The sequence below is a fragment of the Dryobates pubescens genome, chromosome 9 (genome assembly GCF_014839835.1).
Source record: "Dryobates pubescens isolate bDryPub1 chromosome 9, bDryPub1.pri, whole genome shotgun sequence".
Classification (NCBI taxonomy): Eukaryota; Metazoa; Chordata; class Aves; order Piciformes; family Picidae; genus Dryobates; species Dryobates pubescens.
The window spans coordinates 15456179-15478815 of record NC_071620.1 but is presented as its reverse complement, the minus strand read 5'-3'; the positions used below and the strand labels follow the sequence as shown (position 1 = coordinate 15478815).

Genomic DNA, 22637 nt, shown 5'->3' with positions numbered 1-22637 from the left:
TAGGAGAATACATCAAAATAAGTAACAGTGATGTCATTTACAGGATGGTGAATGCATTTTAGAGGATGGTGAAGCTATTAAAGTAGTCGATCATGAGGTCAATAAGACAGGATGTGAATTATGGACAAGGCAGAGCAGCCTTCCCCATCTGCTTTGTCCTAGTGAGGCCACATCTGGAGTACTGGGTTCAGTTCTGGGCTCCCCAGTTCAAGAGAAAAAAAGGACTACTGGAGTGAGTCAAGAAGAGAGCTATGAAGATGATGAGGGGACCGTAGCATCTCTCTTATGAGGAAAGGCTGAAAGACCCGAGGTTGTTTAGCCTGGAGGAGGGCAGACCGAGAATCGTATCAATGCTTATCAATATCTGAAGTCTGGGGAGCAAAAGGTTGGGGCCAGACTTTATTCAGTGGTGTCCACTGATAAGAAAGGGGCAATGGGCACAAACTGGAACACAGAAGGTTTCAACTAAACCTTAGGAAAAGCCTCTTTCCTGTGAGGGTGCTGGAGCCCTGGAGCAGGCTCCCCAGAGATGTTGTGGAGTCTCCTTCACTGGACTTTAAATTCCCACCTGGACACTGTGATCCTGGGCAACCTGCTACGGCTGACCCTTCTTTAGCAAGGGGGTTGGACTAGAATTCTAAAGGTCCCTTCCAACCCCTACCACTCTGTGATTTTGCTCTGTGTTTTGTGATCTGCTTTGAAAAGAGAAGGATGAAAGCAAAGTCACTTTGGTCACTTTTGGTCTCAGAAGCTAAGAAAGGGAAGGATGTTACATCAGCAGCATCAAGACTTTAGGAAAAGAAACAAAACTTTAAACATTATTCAGATGCAGGCAGTGTGGATTCACCAGAAACAGGTTGGATTAAGCCTGTGAACAACTCAGCAATACTCTGTGAGGTGTGAAGTGAGTGTGGAGGCAGTGCAATGTCAGACAATCCTGCTGGTTGTCCATGGCAGTTGCTGGCAAACGGTTTTGTTATTTTTTTCTCCCTCTGAAACGGTTTGCAGCATTTCAGTCTGTATGAGAGGAATTCTGCCAGGGGGACCTTTGAGATAAAACTTTTGGAAGGGCAAATACAATAAAACTGGTTGCTCCCAAATACCCTCCTTTAAACAAATTAGTGTGCTGCTGTCACTGTTTATTCCTGTGAGTTCATACTTGCACTCATTCAGATAAAAACTTCCATTTGCCCTACCCAATTTCCCCCTCTTTATGGATATGAAATTTTAGAACCACAGAGCTTTATGATATTTTTCTCACCAGATAGACACTTGACATAGGCTCATTTGGCACTTCTCTCTCTTGGCACCAGAAATTCAGTCTCTGTGCAGGTTTAGCTAGAAAAGAATAAAAAACCAAAACCCAAACCTCACAATGGCTGGGCTGGCTGTGGGTAGAAAATTACCACAAGAGATGGGAGGCCTTAGGATCATTATTATTTTTACTTGAACTTAAGGAAAAATCTGTGAAAATCTTAGTTCCTTTGAGGATGACAGAGCACTGGAACAGGCTGGCCAGAGAGTTTGTGGAGTCTTTCTCACTGGAGACTTTCAAAACCCACCTGGACATTGCAATCCTGGGCAACCTTCTCTGGGCAATCCTGCTGTAGCAGGGTGTGGTGGACTAGATGACCTCCAGAGGTCCCTTCCTAAATCTACCATCCTGTGATTCTGTGATTATGTATTCAGGCAGCACATCATATCAAGCATACTTCAGACAGAAGAGACATTACCATGTTGCTGTTTGCTTTTGCAGAGATATCCCCAACCAAGAGGCCAGAAGAAAAAGAAAGTTGTGAAGTATGGAATGGGTGGCATGATTATCGTCTTGCTGATTTGTATTGTCTGGTTCCCACTGCTCTTCATGTCTTTAATCAAATCTGTTGCAGGCATCACCAACAAGCCTCTAGATGTATCAATCACAATAACTCTAGGAGGTTATCAGGTAAAAAAAAAGAAGAAAGACAAAAAGCAAACTGGTTTTGCATGGTATTCCCTTGTGCTGTTTCTTATTTTCTTCATTGAACCAAACACTCCTTGCCTGATGCAGGCAAGCTCCCATAAATGATCCCTTGGGGTTTAAAAACACATTGGTGAAAATGAGCCAGCAGTGTGCCCAGGTAGCCAAGAAGGCCAACAGCATTCCAGCCTGTGTCAGGAATAGTGTTGCTGGCAGGAGTATGGAATTGGTTGTTCCCCTGTATTCAGAACTGGTGAGGGTGCACCTCAAATCCTGTGTTCAGTTTTGGGCCCCTCACTACAAGAAGGGCATTGAGGTGCTGGACCAGGTTCAGAGAAGGGCAATGAAGCTGGTGAAGGGTCTAGAGCACAAGTCTTGTTATGAGCAGCTGAAGGAACTGGGGTTGTTTAGCCTGGAGAAGAGGAGGCTGAGGGGGGACCTTATTGCTCTCTGCAACTACCTGAAAGGAAGTTGGAGCAAGGTGGGGGTCAGTCTCTTCTCCCTAGTATCAGGTGATAGGATGAGAGGAAATAGCCTGAAACTCTGCCAGGGGACATTTAGATTGGATATTAGGAAAAATTTCTTTACTGAGAGAGTTGGAACAAGCTACCCAGGGCAGTGGTTGAGCCTCCATCCCTGGATTTAAAAAGCATATAGACATGGTACTTCAGGACACGGTTTAGTGGGCATGGCAGTGTTGGGTTGATGGTTGGACTTGATGATCTTAGAGGTCTTTTCCAACCTTAATTATCCTGTTTTAGTTTGTCACTGATATAAAATATTCTCTGAATTTGCAAGTTAAAACCAGAACCTATTGGCAGCAAAATCCAAATAAATTATCCTACATTAAGTGCACTCAGATAACTGTCTGCAAGTTAAGCTGCCCACATGGTAAATAGAAAAGTGGGGGTAGCTTGCTGAGTGGAGTAAGACCATAACCTCCTCCTTTGAACTGATTGCCATGATTGTCTTGGATGGTGATATGCAGGATGCTATGTGTCATAAATGTGACAAGTGTGTGTTCTTTTGTTTCCCAGCCTATATTTACAATGAGTGCTCAGCAGAGTCAGCTCAAGGATTTGAATCAGACTGGTTTCAATGCCTTTCTGGGAAGCTATAGGGGTAACACTGTAAGTGACATCTGAAATACCTCATTACTTTAAAATGTGTGTATGTTTCCATGAAGGTCTACTGTGAGTTTGGGTTTTGTAGTTGTAAGTGACCAGCAGGAAGAAGATGTTTCCATACAAGAAGGTTTGCATGAGTTAAAGGTTTGAGAAATCATTTGTCAGGATGGGGTTGGGTTATGTTGAGACAAGCATCCCAAGTTTTGAGCCACAAGCTGCCCAGGGCAAAAGGACAGAAAAGATATTTTACTCCTTCCCACAGAGTATGATAAAAAATGCTCCACACTGATTAGATGTTTACATGGAAATTCTATTCACAAATATATACAAAAGGTTTTCAGCATAATCACTTTAAGCCCTGTGCACACAGCTTTCCCCTCTCATTGAGGAGATGTGATGCTGTCCAGAGAAAATGTGCCTGGCCCTAGAAAGGTTTTGGTATTGTGTAAAAACACAAACATTTAAATATAGCCTCACTATTTCATGTTGCAACTAACACAAGGATCACAGGTTTCTGCAGGAAAAGGTCTAGCAGAAGCTGTTGTATTACTGAAGTATCTGAGTTTTGATCTTACGTAACTTTTTCTTTAAAGGTCTTGCTTCTAGCCCATTCATTTTTAGGTATGAGGTCCTAGCAAAAAGGCCACATATTACAGCAGTAATATTGTAATCTTGCTCCACTTTGAAAGTTACCAGTTTCAAGCTGCCTTTTCCTATGCAGACATCTTTCTGTGCAGAAAGATGTTTAACAAAAGACAGAGCAAAATTTTAGGTTCAAATGGATTCTACAGACTTACTTGATGAACTTACAGACTCACTTTGGCCTCTGTGGCCATCATCCTACCAAAATCTGGGCCATTTTTGGTTTACCTTCCTAGCTCAGCTCTACTTTGTTTATTGAGACATTCAAGGTAAATTTGAGTGGTTGCTCTGACCAACCTAATCTATTTGGATTAATTTGTTTACTGCAGGGGGGGTGGACTAGATGATCATTAAGGATCCCTTCCAACCCAAAACATTCTATGATTCCCCTTTCCCATATAAAGCCCCAGTTGGTACCTGAGGAAAATAATCAGTGCAAAGCAAACCACTGCACTTATAATTAATCCAACATTTACAGTTCTGCCTGTGTGTAAAATTGTGTCTTGTGACTATCACTGCACTTACATTTTCTTCTCTTCTGCACCTACAGGCTGCTTTGCAGTTTCTAGAGGGCTATGGAAAAGAAGACATAACTCTAGCAGATCTTGAGGGAAACTCAAACTCTTTATGGACCATCAGCCCTCCCAGCAGAGAGAAAATGATACAGGGACTGCTAGATTTTTCAGCTGAGTTCACAGTGGTTCTTTCCTGGAGTATTCAAAGGTAACTAACATGGCTGTTAGGAGCTTGATGGGTCATTTGCCAAGTCTTCCCTCAGCAGAACGGTTCCATGATGCATTTTTGGTTAGCTTTACAGAAGATTCAGTTGTACTGCACAGCAAAAAAAGCCCTGAAAGTGGGAAGGGGAGAGGCAGAGAGAAGTGACCTTTGTTACCCAGGAAAAATTTGTTGCCTGCAGGTCTCAAAAAATAAAACCAGAAGGGGAGCCCCTTCCAAGTACAGTATTTAAAAAGGCAGGATGGAGTTTTCAATGGGACTTGAGGGGAAGGAGGGCAAAGTAGGAAAGTTTTAGCCAGTTATAGATGGAGATGTTCAAATAAACTGCCTCAAACAACAAACTTATCATTTATAGGAAATTAATACTTAAATCTAGTTAAAGCAGAAAAAAACTCTGAGGGGAATACAAACAGAAGTGCTTGGTCCTCTTCTTAGGGGAGTTTGGAACTAACACAAATGATTTTTTAGTACACACAGAGACTTTATTATGCAAATAGCACAATGGCACAGATCCATTTTGTGGGGACTTTTGCCTCTCTACTTGTGGTTCGTTTGACCTCAGTGAACTGGCCTCAGTTATTTAAAGAAATGACTTGACAGTGAAGTATTTGCAAGAGACAGCCTAAGATATAAAGTAGTTGCGCACACAGTCACCAACGTGGTTTGTTGGCTCCTCTGTACCAGTCGGAACCCCTACAGATTTGCTGGGTTAAATTGGAGTGAGATCATCAGTCCATGGAAATCAAAGACCTTTGGAACCCCAGCATCTACCTGTTTTGTTGGAAGGAGATGCTGGACTGTTACAACAATCCTCAGCAAAAGACTGCCCCCAAGTCAGCTGAACCACTGTGGGATCTCTGAACATGCTGGGTCAGTCCTTCCACAGTCAAAAACAGGTTTTTAATCAATCTGTACCCTTAATTCAACTTCAGTTGACCTCTCTAATTTTCCTGGAAGCAAACAGTATTAGCAAGTGAATTACATCACTCTACCATCCCTGAACCTTATATTAATTTTTAATACTGCTACTCAGTTTGTCCCTGTATTTGTGTAGCTACAAACATTCATACACCAGGTGAAAGAGATCGTTTTCACTCTCAAATCTGATTCTGTGGATTACATTGTGACCATGAATCACTGAAAGTGGTGAAGACTTGCCACAGTGACGTTCCACTTTTTCTCTGTAAAGGGAAACTGCTGTCTTTCATCTAGGCCAGGGTAACGGAAGCAGATGTAAGATGAGCCTTTTGTGTCACTCAGGCAGCATACAGACCTTCTGCCTTTACACATCATCACCAGGAGCGTTCCTCTGCAGCCCCAGCAACTCAGAAGCCTCTTCATCCAGTTGCTGGACGTGGCACAAGGCCCCATGTGAAACTGATCCTGCTCTAGCTGTGTCCTGTAGCTTGTATGAAAACTGTGGACAACCGTGGAAGTCCTCTCAGCCTGATAGAACCATGGTTTTGGAAAGCTGTCTCTTACTGCAGCACCAATGGTTGGACTCAATGATCTTAGGGGTCTTTTCCAACCAAAATGATTCTATAATTCTATGATCCTGCATTCCACCCAGTGATAGGAGTGGTTTTTTTCTTTGGAGGGACCACTCAACATGAGCCCAGAAAGCCATCTGTATTCTGGATTACCTCCAAATCAGTGTGGGCAGCAAGTTAAGGGTTTGGGTTCTGTCCTTCTGCTCTGAAGAGAGTCCTCCTACCTGCGGCACTCTGATCAGCTCTTGGGCTCCCAACATAATAATGCTGTGGACCTGTTGGGGAAAGGCTACAAAGATGGTCAGAAGGCTGGAGCACCTCTGCTGTGAGGGCAGGCTGAGAGAGTAAGGGTTGTTCAGCCTGGAGAAGAGAAGGCTCCAGGGAGACCTTCCAGTTCCTAAAGGGAGGCTATAAGAAAGGTGGAGAGGGATTTTTCACAAGGCCATGTAGAGATGGGACAAGGGGTAATGGCTTTAAATTGAGTGAGAGTACATTTATATTAGACATAAAGAAGAAGTTCTTCACTGTGAGGGTGCTAAGGCACAGAAACAGGTTGCCCAGGGAAGTTGTATGTGCTTCATCTCCAGAAGTGTTCAAGGCCAGGCTGGATGGGGCTTTGAGCAACCTAATCTAGTGGAAAGTATCCCTGCCCATGGCACAGGGGCTGAAACTAGAGAAACTTTAAGATCCCTTCCAGACTAAATCCATTCTGTGGTGATTCGATGATGATGATGATCTTTAGCTGCCCTCCCACAAAATGTGTGGTAAAGCAGACGGTCCTGTTACCTGAAGTCAGAGCTCTCTCTTTCCCATTCTGCTTTGTCTGATATCTTGAGCAAAATTACATTAATCTGTCATCATTGCTGGATAATACATACAAAGACATGGTCAGGAGGATACACCTTTAAGGTTGCCACATATCCTCCATGGGAAAATACATCTTCTCGGGTGCAGGTGGCGTGATGCTTGCTTTAGCAAAGACCTGGGTAGGCAGTGTCAGTGCAGGTAGAGTAGTTAGACAATTAGCTCTAGCATTCAGCAAATGAGTGTTTGGGTCATGCTCTTCTCATTGTAGGTTGACAATTTGTCTTCCTTTTTACTTGCAACAGAAATCTCACCCTTGGTGCCAAAGCAGAAATAGCATCAGATAAACTTACCTTTCCCCTACCAGAAAACACCAGAAGAGATATTGCTACAATGATGTCTGGACAGCAGCAGATGGAAAAGGTGTAAGTTATTTTCTTTGCCTATTCATATGCAACGTTCCCTTTTCAAACCTAATTTCCTAAGGAGGTCAGGATTGTGCAATTTGATCATTTACCTGCCCATCTGTCCCCCTCTAATAACTTTGGAGCCTTCACATGGGCCAACAGCATTGAAATCACATAATAGTAAGTAAAAGCTTATGAAAGTAGATTGAGAAGACCACAAACACTGAGACACCCATCACCAAGCATGGGGAAGCTATTAGTCACTTTACCTTGATTTATTAGATAAGTTCATTACAGTATAGTTACAGCTAAGGTCTCCTTTAAGTTACTTCAGTACCGTTTGATCTGAGGGTGTTGTACTGATGACTTTTTGGTTCTGAGTAATCATTCAGACTGTATTTCTCATTGTCTTTCTTGAGTAGTGTTAGAGCAGTGAGGAAGCATTAAATCAGTGTGGTCAGAAGGTAACATCTGTAGTCGTTTTGGCCATCAGATCATTTCCTGGAATGGAAATTCACAGGGTGGAAAGATCACACTCTTCATACGGATATCAAACAGCATTCTATGGATAGAGCCTTATAGCATTAACAGCAGTGGTGCTTCCTTTCAGATTTGAAAGGAGTTTGGCTCTTCCTCTTCCACCTCCTCACTGGGGATTTCTTTCCAGCAGCAGTCTCTAAATACTGCTAAGCCAACACATCAGCCCTGAAGGCCACTTGATCTATATGTTGCCATGAGAGTTGAAAAGTTAACACTGAGGGCAGTGAGACCTCTGAGAGGTTCCAATCTGTTAGTACATGGACATGAGATTTGTCTTTTATGTGCAGAGCTTTTTTTTTCCATCCCCACACACTGTACATCCAAACAGATTGTTGTCACACATCTGATAGTTGCATTTACCAAATACTTTACATCTCACTTTTCTGCTGCCTGAGGATATAGGACTATTTCCTAAGCTGACATAGTGCCAAGGAGGGGAGATTTGGTTCTTTTGTAGGAATCCACTGTAATTCTGTCTTTGCAGTAGGCAAGAAGTAACACAGAAGATATATCTGCATTTACCTGTGCTGCTATAATATTGCTGATTTCAGCTTTTCTTACTTTGTCATATAGGCAAAAGTGGTTGTGGCAGCTAGTAGTCATTTGACTATATTTGTAGCTGTTTGACCATGAGCCAGCAATGTGCCTTTGTGGTCAAGAAGGCCAGTGTCATCCTGGGGGGTATTAGAGGGGGAGTGCTTAGTAGGTCCAGAGGGGTTCTCCTCCCCTTCTCCTCATCTCTAGTGAGGCTGCATCTGGAATATTGTGTCCAGTTCTGGACCCCTCCGTTCAAAAAGGACCTCAGGGAACTGCTTGAAAGAGTCCAGCACAGAGCCACAAAGATGATGAAGGGAGTAGAACACCTTCCTTACAATGAGAGACTGAGGGAGCTGATGCTCTGTAGCTTGGAGAGGAGGAGACTAAGGGGTGACCTCATTCACGTTTATAAATATATAAAGGGTGAGAGCCAAGAGGATGAAGTGCGGCTCTGCTCAGTGATGCCCAATGACATGGCAAGAGGCAATGGGTGGAAGTTGAGGCATAGGAAGTTCCATTGAAACATGAGGAAAGCTTTTTTCACTGTGAGGAACACTGAAACAGGCTGCCCAGGAGGGTTGTGGAGTCTCCTTCTCTGAGATATTCAAAACCCTCCTGGATGTGTTCCTGTGTGATCTGATATGGGTGATTCTGCTCTGGCAGGGGGGTTGGACTGGATGATCTTTCAAGGTCCCTTCCAACCCCGCATATTCTGTGATTCTATGACTACATCAGCAGGGAGCTTTCTGCCATCACTTCTGCTGGGAGAACCCAGCTGCTGAGCTCTTAGTGATCTTTTGAGTCTGCTGGAGGGATTTTAAACTGGCCACCTCTATTCTTCCTTGGCCTGGTGACAAGATCACACAGTGACATAGTCACAATCACAAAGTGTGGCAACACTTCTCCAAGAGCCCCTCTTTCCTAAGATTTTTCAATCTTTCAAGCTGTTTTCAATTTCTTTTCCAATCCATGGGTCTCTCTTCTTTATTCCCTTTCTTTTCTCCTTTGGGGAGGAAGAGGGGTTGGTGGAGAGTGTCTGTCACTCATTTGGTGGCCAGCCAATGCTAACCTAAAAAGGTGTCTCTGTTTTTAATGAAGTGCCTCTCTCTCCAGATGCTGCTCATTTGTGCCACTTAAGGTGATCTAATTTTGAGTCCAATAGATGATCTTTTACAAATATCTTTCTTTTGGAGTTTGAAATCCTCCTACAAGCTGGGAGAATATTTCCCAGTGAAAAACTCTGGCAAAAACTCTCACTCTTTTCAGGTGTTATTATCAAAACATCTTGCAATTCTGAAGTAATAACTGTTCTCACCACTCATTTTTCTGGCCACATATTTTTCTAGCTTGTTTACTGCGGGTGACATGTTGCCTTCCTTTGTGCTGCTTATATAGCAGCTGGCTATAAAGGCAGCTTTGTCCACATTCCTTGCAAACACACATGGCCCAGGTATGTGGGATTCATGGCGTGTGAATGGTGACATTATGGATGGAGCTCCCTGCTGAAATACTGACAGAGCAGAGCTCATAAATCCAGCTGCCTTTCAGATCTGACACCTGGACACTATAAAATCATAGCTTAAGCCAAGAATGACTGAGAACTGTGTATGGCCCTGTTAGGTATTTCTAAGTTATTGTAGAGGTATAAAAATATGAAATATTTGCTTTCTCATTTTTTCCAGAACATTAGAGAAAGTGTACCCATACTACATCAAGGCTCCTAGTGATTCTCTGGCAAAACCCATAAAGCAGCTACTGACAGGTATGTGTCCTGACCACAGGAATCAGAGGATGGTTGAAAGAAGTGGTGCAACACAGCACCCACACTTGCACGTTCACTGAGCTGTTATGGGCACCAGTCTGAAATGCACTTAAAATGGTTTCTAGCTGATGTCTGCAGGCTTGGGGAGAGATGAGGTAATATTACATACAGCAGAAAATGCATCTGGAAGTGTTTGAGCTTCACATTTAACAGCAAGGACTCAAGGATGAAGTCCAGCTCCTTCCCTTCAAGTCTACTTTTCCTTGTTTTCTGAGGAAGTGACAAGTTTCACTTCTCTGCATCTTCCTGCTGCCACACCACAAAGTAGTGCTGCACATCTGCAAATGTAGCTTCTCAACCTAAATTACTTTAAGTTTTCCTTTTATTGCTTCCTTATTGGCTACAAAGAATCTAGTTTAGAATGGCTGGTGGAGAAGAAAAGACTGAGAGGGGATCTTAACAAGGCTGGTCACTATCTAAAGAGCAAAGGGCAAGAGGATGGGCTCAGACTCTTTTCAGTGGTGCCCACCGATAAGAGAAGGGACAATGGACACAAACTGGAACCCATGAGGTTCCATCTGCACATAAGGAAAAGCTTCTTTGCTGTGAGAGTATTAGAGCAATGAATCAAGCTGCCCAGAGAGGTTGTGGAGTGCCCTCTGGAGAGATTCCAAACCCACCTTGGCATTACAATCCTGGACAATGTGCTGTGCATGACCATACTTTAGCTGAGGTCCCTTCCAACCACAGCCATCCTATGATTCTGTAAAATCATTTCATTTCAGAGTGCTGTGACCCAATCAGAATGCATACAGGTACCCACAGACGCAGAGTGCAGGCACAGATGTGCATATACGTGCCTGTGAAAATCCTCTTGGGTTCAAAGAGTAGGAGCCTCATACAACCCAGCCTGGAAAGTTTCCAGAGATGGGGCCTCTACCACCTCTCTGGGCAATGTAGTTCAGTGTTTCACCACTCTTAGTGTAACAAATTTCTTCTTTATATCAATTCTATTCTTAGTCTAAATTATTTACAGTGATAGTTTCAATTTGACATATAGAAGCTGACCACTTTCTCTCAAGGTTAAATGTGTTTTTCATGGACATCAGGGTGGTGAGACACTGGCACAGGTTGCCCAGGGAGGTGGTGGAAGCCCCATCTCTGGAGCTTTTTAAGGCCAGGCTGGATGAGGCTCTGAGCAACCTGATCCTAGTGTGAGGCATCCCTAGTGTGAGGGGTGTTGGAACTGGATTATTTTTGTGGCCCCTTCCAACCCTGACAATTCCATGATTGTATGATATGTGCTGACTGTCATTGAACTGCTGCCTGAAAACACTGAAATGATTTCACAGCTGTGCAGAGGAAAATGTAGGTGATACAAAGCATTTTATTTAGTTAATGCACATTCAAATAATATTTGCAGAAGCAAACCCACAGAAGTCTAGATAGTATGCTTTGGAAGAGAAATAATGTGAAATGGAGGTTAGGGTTAGGGTTGCCATCTTACCATGCTGACGTTTGAAGCTTCTGACTCAAAACAGTTTGACTTTTGCAATTCTTGGTATATATATTAACATTTATTATTATTATTATTATATTTTTTCCCCAATAGACTGCAGATGGGAAAACATTACTGTTTCACTGGTCAAAAATGTGTCTGAAGAGGGAGTTCGTGAGTGGTGGGTTTTGAATCAGCTTGGGAAAAGATACAAAACATCTGAAGAGAGTCTTGAGCTCTTCGTATTCAGTGATAAAGTCAGTCCACCAAGCCTTGGATTCTTGGCTGGTTATGGGTAAGAAGGAAACTTTACCTGCAACTAAAATAATGTAGATAAGATAGAAGTAGAGGTGACTTTGTTTGCTGATTCAGGCAGAGGGAGGTGTGTGTGTGTGTGTGTGTTTTCTTTTGTGCTGTTTTAGATTTGAACATTACATTTTGAAAAGAAGTCTTGTGAGATTTTCAGTCTCACCTGGGGGGTCCTAGTGGATGGAAGGTTGACCTTGAGCCTGCAATGTGCTCTGGAGGCCAAAAAGGCCAATGTCATCCTGGGGGGTATTAGAAGGGGAGTGGTTAGTAGGTCAAGAGAGCTTCTCCTCCCCCTCTACTCTGCCCTGGCGAGGCTGCATCTGGAATGTTGTGTCCAGTTCTGGGCCCATCAGTTCAAAAAGGACCTCAGGGAACTGCTTGAAAGAGTCCAGCACAGAGCCACAAAGATGATGAAGGGAATGGGACACCTCCCTTATGAGGAGAGACTGAGGGAGCTGGGGCTCTGTAGCTTGGAGAGGAGGAGACTGAGGGGTGACCTCATTAATGTTTATAAATGTGTAAAGGGTGAGTGCCAAGAGGATGGAGTGAGGCTCTTCTCAGTGATACCCAATGACAGAACAAGGGGCAATGGGTGGAAGTTAAGGCATAGGAAGTTCCATGGAAACATGAGGAAAACTTTTTCACTGTGAGGGTGACAGAACACTGAAAGAGGCTGCCCAGGAGGGGTGTGGAGTCTCCCTCTCTGGAGATTTTCAAACCTGTCTGGATGTGTTCCAGTGTGATGTGGTATAGATGATCCTGCTCTGGCAGGAGGGTTAGACTGGATGATCTTTCAAGGTCCTGTCAAAGCCCTAACATTCTGTGATTCTGTGATCTGTAGAAGGTTTCAAGTTTGTAAGGAATGGTATTACCCTTGTACCTACTCTGCAGTGGGAAAAAAGGCAGAAGCACCCTTCACACCAGTCACCAGTTACACAAGCTTCAATAAAATATATTAGATATGAAACCTGACAGATCATTTGCCTTCATCAGCCAGCAGCTGTTGGCTTACCCATTGTGGCTTCCAAGCTGTAGCTGACAGAATGAGAGACCTTCAGCGAATTGAAGTTAAGCCATGGAAGTCAGCAGCCTGAGCTGTTTGTGTTCCCACATTTCTGTGGTGTTTGAAGGGACCCTATTTTCCTTCATCCTGCAGCACAGCAGAAGCAAGATCCTAATTAGAAATTAATGTTCACTCTGCTGACAGTCTACACTGAGCCGTGTAGGCGAGCTCAGGCACACTTGGCTGACCCTTTCTCAAGGCACGGTTTGAACTCTTTCCTTCCTCTCTTTTTCAGCATCATGGGACTGTACGCCTCCGTTGTCCTGGTGATAGGGAAGTTTGTCCGTGAGTTTTTCAGTGGGATCTCTCACTCCATCATGTTTGAGGAGCTACCCAACGTTGACCGAATCCTGAAGTTGTGTACTGACATTTTCTTAGTACGAGAGACTGGAGAACTGGAACTCGAAGAAGACCTTTATGCCAAACTAATATTCCTGTATCGCTCGCCAGAGACCATGATCAAGTGGACTAGGGAAAAAACTAATTGATCTCTGTGAATGGAATTGATTTCATCTGAATTTTAAAGGAAAAGCAAAAAACAAAAAAAAAGGCAAAAAAATTAAATTTAAAAAAAAAAAAGAAGCACAATATTCTCTTAAGAGCTAATAAGCCTTTTATAGTTAGGTAGCAAAATGATTTTTCACTGAAGGAGACCTGGAAGCTATGGCCTTAGGAATCCGTGCTGCCTTTCAAGTTAAGGATCAACAGCAACAAAGGTTGGATGACTTGTTGTTTTTAACGTGCCACTCCTCTACAGCCTGGGGTCTGCTTTGTAATTCAGTCCATGAGAAGCTTGCATCTTTGTCTGGCTAACTGAGTTTTCCAGGCCACTGTGACAAAGAGGAAAGGAAGGAGTGAACCCAGAGATGACTCCAGCGTACCTTCTGACACCCTTCCTGGAGCCATACATACTGGATTGTGCAATATGCTGTTGTACATCACTGACTTACAAGCTACAGTAATGGGACACTGACTAGAGTTCAGGGCACCTGAGACCCAGGGCCTCAGTGGGAACTGAAGACATTCTGGCCATACCCATTTGTAGAAAACGAAAAAAAAAGCAGAGGTTTTGATGTACAAAGGGACACTGTGGATGAGCCTCTGTTAGCAAAAAGAATCCAAGTAACAATCTCTTTAAATGCCTTATTTTATTTGTACAGTCACAGAAGACATTTCCACCAAATAGCAATGACTTTTCTCAGGAAAAAACAAACCAAAACAAGCAACTGAAACTTGACACTTGGTCAAGGTTAGCTGACGGCTCCAACAGCGATGGTGAATTGGTGGGGTGTTCTGCTGGGCCATCCTCTTCCAACTTACTGCTTTCCATTTAGATGAGAAAAGAAAGTGAAGTCAATGACCTAAGGAGCTACTTCATTTCTTAGAACCCTTTAAAAGACTGAGTAATGTCTGCTTCTCCCTGCTCCCCACACCGTGCTTTCTCCCGTTCCGATGAGTTAAGGCAACTGTTGTCTGGTTTTGGGGGGTTTTTGGGGGTGGTGCTCTTTTGGGGTTTTGGGGGGTTGGTTTTGTTTGGGTTTGGTTTGGTTTGGGGTTTTTTTTGGCTGTTAGCTGATATTCTTCTTCCAGTGTTTCAGGTATATGAAAATGTTTACATCTTCCAAGTCACATTTTTACATCCAAGACGGGTTGTTTGTTTTTTTTTTTTGAGGTTCCCCAAGGTAGAGCTTGAGAAAAACCTTCTTCCCCCCTTTTGTTTTTGTCTCTCCCTGAAATTGCTCATATTAGTGACACAAATGGCTCGTTAGAGAACATTGTAGCATGACAATTTACAATTGCAACGTAGGTTTCATTCCATGTTAAAAAAAAAAAGAAACAAACAAAAAAAAAAAAGAAAAAAAATAGAGAAAAAGTGAAAAAAAAAAAAAGTAAAAAAAAAAAGAAGCCTGGAGGAGTGGGTATAGGGTATGTGGGGGTGTGTTAAAGGGGGTGTACTGTGTAGTTTTGATTCAGTAATGACTTAAAATAAAGCACATGTGGCAAAGTCATTTTAGAAGTACTTTTTCCTCTGCCTTTTTATGTGAAATGGGAAAAGAAAGACATTCTTCTAAGGTTCTGTGACAAATAAATCTCTTTCTTGTAGCTAGCTGCTATTTATTATCTGGATGGATAGTTAATCACCCGGGAGAAACCGATGTGACAGTGATCTGCTGGCTTTGTTTTGCTGCAGAGCTTCATTAAAAACTGGCACGACTGAATGAAGTTGCAACCTACTCTTGCTGAGTGCTTCCATGACAAATGCTGTCACATCCATTCTATACTGTGAAAAGTAAAGTTCTGAGCACCACCAAGTGCACAAAATAAAAATTGCTTCCTCGTATTGTAACAATAAAACCATTTGTTGACTGGAACTCACTGGAAGACAACCTGATTTCCTCCCAAGTATAATGGAAAGGTGTCCCACTGGAGAGTTTTTGCTCCATCAGACCTGTGAATGAAAATCCAGATATACAGGGCAGCCCTGGCACAGGATCCAGCAGGGATGCCAAGATGTGTAGGAAGAAGTTCTTTACTATGAGGGTAGTGGAACACTGGAACTGGTTGCCCAGGGAGGTATTTGAGGCCCCTTCCCTGGAGATATTCAAGGTGAGGCTTGATGAGGCCCTGGGCAACCTGATCTAGTTGGAGGTGTCCCTGCTGGCTGCAGGGAGGTCGGATGAGATGACCTTTGGAGGTTCCTTCCAGCCCAGACCATTCTATGACTCTATGTTGAGGATGCCCCTGCTTACTGCAGGTGGGGTTGGACTACATGACCTTCAGAAGTCCCTTCCAGCCTGGACCAGTCTATGATTCTATGATTCTGTGTCCTTGGTGGTTAGATGGTTCCTCACCTGGGTGTTCAGTCATTCTAAGGATAGCAATAATGGAGGGAGAAGTGTGAAGGGTGTAATGTTGTCTCTAAAGGTACCAGCCAGCAGAACTGTGCTGGCCACAATTGGTCCTGTCTCCCTTCTTCGTTCCTTCTCTTTACCAGGCACTTCCTTTCCGGTGAGAAAAATCTATCATCTGTAGAATGAGCTGTAGAGTTATTTGGGCTTTGAAGAAATGTGCTGCTCTCTCTTTCATGGATTGATCAAACTTTGAAAATAAAAGGATTCTTCTGTTGTTTATTTATTTATTTAATATTTTTTAAAAACTATAGTCAAAGTGGTGATGTGGACTGGAGACCTAACTGCAACAGGTGAAATGTTTACTGCTGATGACCATCCTTTGATCCCAACCATCCAGAGGAAGTCAAACTGGTAGCCAGTTTCTAGTGAAAGACCTGGGGTGCTGGTTGACAGCCAGCTGAACATGAGCCAGCTTGTGCCTGGGTGGCCAAGAAGGCCAACAGCAGGATTCTAGGATAGCCTGTATTAGGAATAGCATGGCCAGCAGGACCAGGGGAGTGATTGTCTACTGGTACTCAGCACTTGTGAGGCTACACTTTCAGTAGTGTATTTGGGTTTGGGCCCCTCGCTACAAGAAAGAGATTGAGGTATTGGAGTGTGTCCAGAGAAGGGCAGTGAAGCTTGTGAAGAATCTAGAGCATGAGTCTTCCAAGGAGTGACTGAGAAAACTGAGGTTGTTGAGCCTGGAGAAAAAGTGTCTCAGGGGGATACCTTCTCACTCTCTGAAAGTGATCCCTGAAAGGAGGGTATAGTGAGGTGGGGCTTGGTCTCTTCTCCCAAGTAATAAGTGATAGGACAAGAGAAAATGGCCTTAAGTTGCACCAGAGCAGGTTTGGATTGGATATTCAAAGATAGATGGGTTCTCAAACACTGGAACAGGCTCCCCACAGAGGTGCTTGAATCTCCATCCCTAGAGGTGTTTAAAAGAGACAGCGATGTGGTGCTGAGGAGCATGGTTTAGCACCAGACTAGAGTTAGGAAGTTGTTTGAATGGAAGGCCTTAAAGGTATTTTCCAAGCAAAATCATTCTATGATTCCATGATCCAGAGGGTTGTGATGGATAGCTCCATATCCAGATGGAGATTGGTGACAAGTGGTGTCTTCAGGGGTCTGTACTGGGATCATTGCTGTGCAATATCTTCATCGATGACATAGTAAGATCAAATGCACTCCCTGCAAGTTTGGAGATGACACCAAGCTAAGTGGTGTACTTGACACACATGAAGAATAAGATACCATGCAGAAGGACATGGACAAATTTGAAAAGTGGGCCTGTGTGAACCTCATGAGGCTCAACAAAGCCAGGTTCAAGGTCCTGCACCTGAGTCAGGCCAACCCCTGGTATCAGCACAGCAGTATATGTACATGAAACATACACATACATGGTTTCAAGGTGTGGTGAAGGCACATTTTTGCCCAGATATTGGATCTTGTCTCAGCATGTGGACAACTTCCCCCTCCTTCAGGAGGAAGACAAAAGCCAAGGCATTAGCCAGGCCAGCACGCACCCAGCACATGCAGTGCTCGTGCAAATACCAAGTATGGGCATAATTCTAGCTTCACGCTTTCTATAGGCTGAAGCCAGTTGTTTATGAGAGTGCCCATTGGTCAAACCCAGCCTTGAGGAATCTGTAAGTATCACCCCAGTTGGTAAACAAGTTGCCCCCTCTTACACTTTGTCTCTATGCTTGCTCAAGAGAGCAACTCTCGAGCCGCAGCCTCTGCCATTGAGCTTATTGTTGTTAGCTTCTGTCATACATGCATGCATACTGAAAGCCTCTGCATCGTGAGAAGCAATCGTGAGGATCATCTCCAGAGGGAGGACCTTCGCTGAGCCTGGGAAGCCCAGCGTCATCACAGCCAGCTGTACCGACCAGGAGAGCCCACCGGAGGACTGAACCAGCCCCCGAGGGTAAGATGTGCCCAGTTGCTGGGGAGAAGGGACTTGATCGAGACCGAGTCCACATATGCCTAGCCCCGCCGTAGCGGGAGAGGAGCTGCCACGTGTGCCGCTCTGAGCCCTGTGAACCTCAGGGAAGACTAAAGCACTGTTCGTGCCTATACTGCACCAAACCCGGGACCACTCCGAACGGCCCGCTACTCCTTTAAGCCCAGTAAACGATAAGCTGCCGCTTAACGCAGCCACATTCTCTCCCTGAGGCCGTTTACATCAACCCCGAGATTTGCCGTAGGTGGGCTGACCCCATAGCCTTTGTCTGCTGTCATTGTCCGATCGGAAACATCCGAGCCCACCTACCGGCAACCGTCACCCCGCCCCGTCATGCGAGCTGACTCCGAGGGCCGACCCGCCGACCCCGACCAGGACCGATCCCTGTTGCCTGGAGGGAATCGACCGAGTCCTGAAGGGAACCTGCTTCCGCGCTAAGCCCAGGTTCCGTTATTCCCTCTCCACTGCTGCGGAGAGAGGAGACAGTAACCCAACACCGCTGTCCAACTCGACTAGGAACCAGTCCAGCCACAGTCGTCTGCTGGGCCTCCACCTTGCTACAAACAACAGCTACAGAGTATCTTCCACGTGCTTTCCATCCACTAGCACTCAAAGTATCCGCGCCTAGTAGAGTAAGCGCTGACGCATAGAAAGATTATAATACTGCTGTATATAGCCAGAAGCCACCCGTGTCCCACCGAGTCGCCCTCTAGTGGCCACGCGGCAGAACTGCACCCTTCGTCTGTAGATAGTTCAATTAAGTTCGTAACACTAAGCCACTTATGAAATGTATTTCACGAACATGCACTAGAACATGTATATAAGTGATTCATTGGTTATTAATAATTTGATAATAAAAATAATATTTTCATAATCCATATTTCATACTAACAAATTTAATAACTTCTTCATCACACAAGGTGAGCTTGGATGGAGCTCTGAGCAACCTGCTCTAGTTGGAGATGTCCCTGTTGACCTTGGGGGCTTCAAATAGATGAGCTTTAATGTAACCTTCCAAGCCAAACCTGTCTATGAGTCTGTGGAGATTGAACATCTCAGTATGTGTGTGTCTTTTTCAGTTACCCAGGACTGCTGTATTTTAGCTCTAGTTAATTTTTCAAGCAGCTGCCTCCTGCAGATCATGCTGGGGTGGAAGAGGGAGCTGCCAGCAGACACAAACAGCTCATGACAACATGACCATCAGACTCCTGCAACTAGCATTTGGGGAAGGCGCATTCCTAATGTTGAAGCAGCAAGAGTGAGGTAATGAAGTAAAATATTAATGAAGCCTTTCAGCCGACATCTCAAAATACCTTGTAGAGGCTAACCTTTGGAGGTCAAGACAGTTTTTTCACTATGTATCCATCCAGCTGTAAAATCCTCCCTGTTTTAAGAGCAAGGAAAGAGAGGGCCAGCTGTAAAGCCCATTGCATTTCAAATGGAAGCATGTGGAAAGTTAGGCCAAAAATTGGACAGTGCCTTCCTCCTTTTGAAAGATGAAGGTTTCTGCCCTTCTACAGATACCTTTTAGGACCACAAAAATGATGTGAGGGCTGGAACACCTCTGCTGTGAGGACAGAGTTGGAGTTGTTCAGCCTGGAGAAGAGAAGGCTCTGGGGAGAACTTCTCTTGTGGCTTAACAATACTTAAAGAGGATCTATAAGAAATATGAGGACAATGTTTTTATCCCACTGTGTTGTGACAGGACAAGGGGTGTTGGTTTTAACCCAAGAGAGGGGAGATTTAGGCTAGCTAGAAGGAATGCTGTGTGCAACTGAGGCTCAGAGAGTTGGGGTTGTTCAGCCAGGAGAAGAGAAGGTTCTGGAGAGACCTTATTGTGACCTTTCAGTACTTCAAGGTGGGTCTACAAGAAAGATGGGGACAATCTTTTTAGTAGGGCCTGTTGCAATAGGATACAGGGTGATGGTTCAAACAAAAAGATGGAAGATATTAAGACTACATATAAGGAAAAATTTCTTTACCCTCAGGGTGATGAAGCACTGGCCCAGGCTGCCCAGAGAGGTGGCAGAAGCCCCATCCCTGAAAACCTTCAAGGGCAGATTGGACAAAGTTCTGAGCAATCTGATCTAATAGGAGATATTCCTGCTGGATACACAGAGACTGGTCTGGTTGACTTATAAAGGCCCCTTCCAGCCCCAAACATAGATTCTATCATGTTACAGGTGATGTTTTCTTTCTTGGTCAATAGTTCACCATCAGCTAAGCAGAAATAAAGATGCTGACAATTTAAGAGATGAGCAGAGATACAGAGGAAACAACTTTTGGCTTCATTAATCAAAGGGGAATGAGGAAAAAAAAAAAGGGGAAAGAGCTCAAGGAACAAAGAAATGAGATAAAATAAAACCCAAACCTCGAGGAATGCTGCTATCCACCACTGCCAAATAAACAAAGTACATTGCTTACGTCTGCTTCCAAAGGGCACATTGAGGACAGAAGTGGTCACTTTTGCATGGCTTCACTGCTTGCTCTTCCTTCTGCCTAATGAGAACAATGTGGGTTTCGCTGCTGGCCTCCCTGTTCCTTTTCTTCAAGTCTTGCATGTGCCAGCTGTCAGATCCCCTTCAATGCCCCCTAAAAATCTGCTGCCAGGGTCCTGTTGTGTAGCTTCTAATGTCATTGAGTCCAGATTCCTCCTGGCTGGTTCCAGCCCATCTCCAGGCTCACCACTTGCCTGCACAGGCAGGCTCCCACTCCTGCACAGTCATGAGGCACTGGAGTAAAGGTTCTTCCTTAAAAACTGAGGAATTCTAACAGAGCCAAATGTACAAACCTAGTATGATTGGAGGCCAATTGTGTACAAAAAGGAGACAAAATGCATTTCAGATGGCTTTTTGAACCCTTCCTTTTGATGTTTATCTCTCATCTGAGCTACTTATTCTGCAGTACTCAGCTCCTCTGGTAATTAGCTCATGATGTTTGGATTCAAAACACAGCCTTAGTACTTTGTTGATGAAGCTATCTTTTTCTCCTGCTTGTTTTGCCTAGACAGACTCCACAGCCATTCCACCAGGGCTATGAGGTTTATGCAGCTACTTTAACTACTTTCAGCTTAAAATAAAATTTAAAAAAAACCAGTGTTGGTGATCTTGGTCAGAGTCCAACTGACAGGAAGAGCACTGCTCTCTACCACACTTTATGATAGACTCTCAGTCTGCTGTGCTGCAGCGGAAGATGGATGCTCTTTTCCCCTGCTCCAGCCCATCCCTTCCCTCTACAGCTGGTCAAATATGGATTTGGATGGCCCCAGTTCTGCTCTTCTTGGGAAGAGGCTGCAGGCACCAAAGACTTGGGCAACCCCAAAGAGAGAGGTGTCAGCTTCTGATAAGCTTTGTAGGAAGCGGAACCAAATGCTGTCCAAATGCAGCCTGGGGAAGCTAATTTCATTGTCTTAGATTGCAGAGTATTTTTTCCTGTAGCCGGGCTTGTTGATACCCATGAAGTAAGCTCAAGCTCCTTGATATGAAGAGCATGCCTAGCAGAGAGCTGAAGATGACATCTTCTCAGCTATCTGCCTCTGAGCAATATGTTGGAGCATTTCCCTGCAGCTCAACACAGCAGGTTGAGGTCTCCCTCTTTCCCAACTAACAAGAGTGAGAGCTGTCTGATGAAGGATGAAGGGATCTGGAGGGGAGCAGACTGACTGCACAGGCTCCTACACAACCAAGTTGAAAGGAGATAAACCTTTTTTAAGGCTTAGGGACTCAGGAAAGAGTTGGGTGGGTTTTTTTTCTTGAAGGATGGGAGCTAAGTGCAATGCAACAAGAAGAGGAATTTACTTCTCCAAAAGGGCGCTGTAGATGGTGTATTCATTTTGAAGTTTGTTCTTCCTAGTCAAGCACTGGCTCTCATCAGAACATGTAAACTGTTATAAGCCTTCATTTACTGAAACACTTTGGCAGGTCAAGAGAGGTTCTCCTCTGCCCTAGTAAGGCCACATCTGAAGTACCGCGTCCAGTTCTGGGCTCCCCAGTTCACAAGACACTGGGAACTACTGGACAGAGTGCAGTGGAGGCTGCAAAGGTGTGAAGGAACTTGAGCATCTCCACTATGAGGAAAGACTGAGAGACACAGGTCTGTTTGTCCTGGAGAAGAGACGAGTGAGAGGGATTCTTTTCAATGCTGATAACTATCTAAAGAGGGGGTCAAAAAGATGGGGTCAGACTCTTTTCAGTGATGCCCAGCAAGAGAACAAGAGGCACCAGGTGCAAACTAGAACCCAGGAGCTCCCATATGAACATGAGGAAAACTTTGCTGTGAGGGTGCTGGAGCCCTGGAGCAGGCTGTCCAAAGCATTTGTGGAGTTTCCCTCTCTGGAGAGATTCAATACTTTAACCTGCTCTGGGTGACCCTGCCTTAGCAGAAGGATTGGACTAGATGGGCCCCAGAGGTCCCTTCCAAGGCCTGCCATCCTGGCATTCTCTGCTTCATCTTTTAATATTAGTATAGGTCACATAGGCAAGAACAGACAATCATTTTATCTACATTTGAGGCTGAAATTCAACATAGGGTCAAGAAGAAGAAAGTGAAACACACATTCTGCTGGTCACTTGTCTGCTTATGACATTTAACAGCAGCACAGATCATAAGGAGCAACAGAGGGAGAAATTCATCAGTGAGAGCTCATGTCTCTGACACGAGGGACCAAACCATCCTAAGCATGGCATGTGAGGGAACCTTTTTGTCCCTTCTGCATGTCCTTAGAGCCCCCAGGAACAAACCTTCCTCTTTCTACTTGTGTGTCTGCTCTCAGGGAAACGTATTCTAAGGAATACAGGTCAACCCCAAGGCAGAATGTGCCCAAGAAAAACAGTAAGGTAAAGGAAAGAAAACTAAACTCAAGTATTTTTCATAAGACCATGCAATTTTTTGCTTCCTTTAG

At 44.3% G+C, this 22637-nt stretch overlaps 1 protein-coding gene across 2 annotated transcripts in view; it reads left to right on the top strand.

The window, feature by feature from the left end:
- Positions 1-13441, top strand: part of PIEZO2 (piezo type mechanosensitive ion channel component 2) — a 338300-nt gene extending 324859 nt beyond the window's left edge. For both annotated transcript variants that reach the window (XM_054164079.1, XM_054164078.1), the window contains exons 50-56: positions 1757-1945; positions 2998-3090; positions 4280-4452; positions 7067-7186; positions 9928-10007; positions 11620-11800; positions 13113-13441. In XM_054164079.1, the coding sequence (XP_054020054.1) occupies positions 1757-1945; positions 2998-3090; positions 4280-4452; positions 7067-7186; positions 9928-10007; positions 11620-11800; positions 13113-13365 (1089 nt within the window). In that variant the 3' untranslated portion in view covers positions 13366-13441. The remainder of the gene's footprint in view (positions 1-1756; positions 1946-2997; positions 3091-4279; positions 4453-7066; positions 7187-9927; positions 10008-11619; positions 11801-13112) is intronic.
- The last annotated feature ends 9196 nt before the right edge of the window (positions 13442-22637 follow it).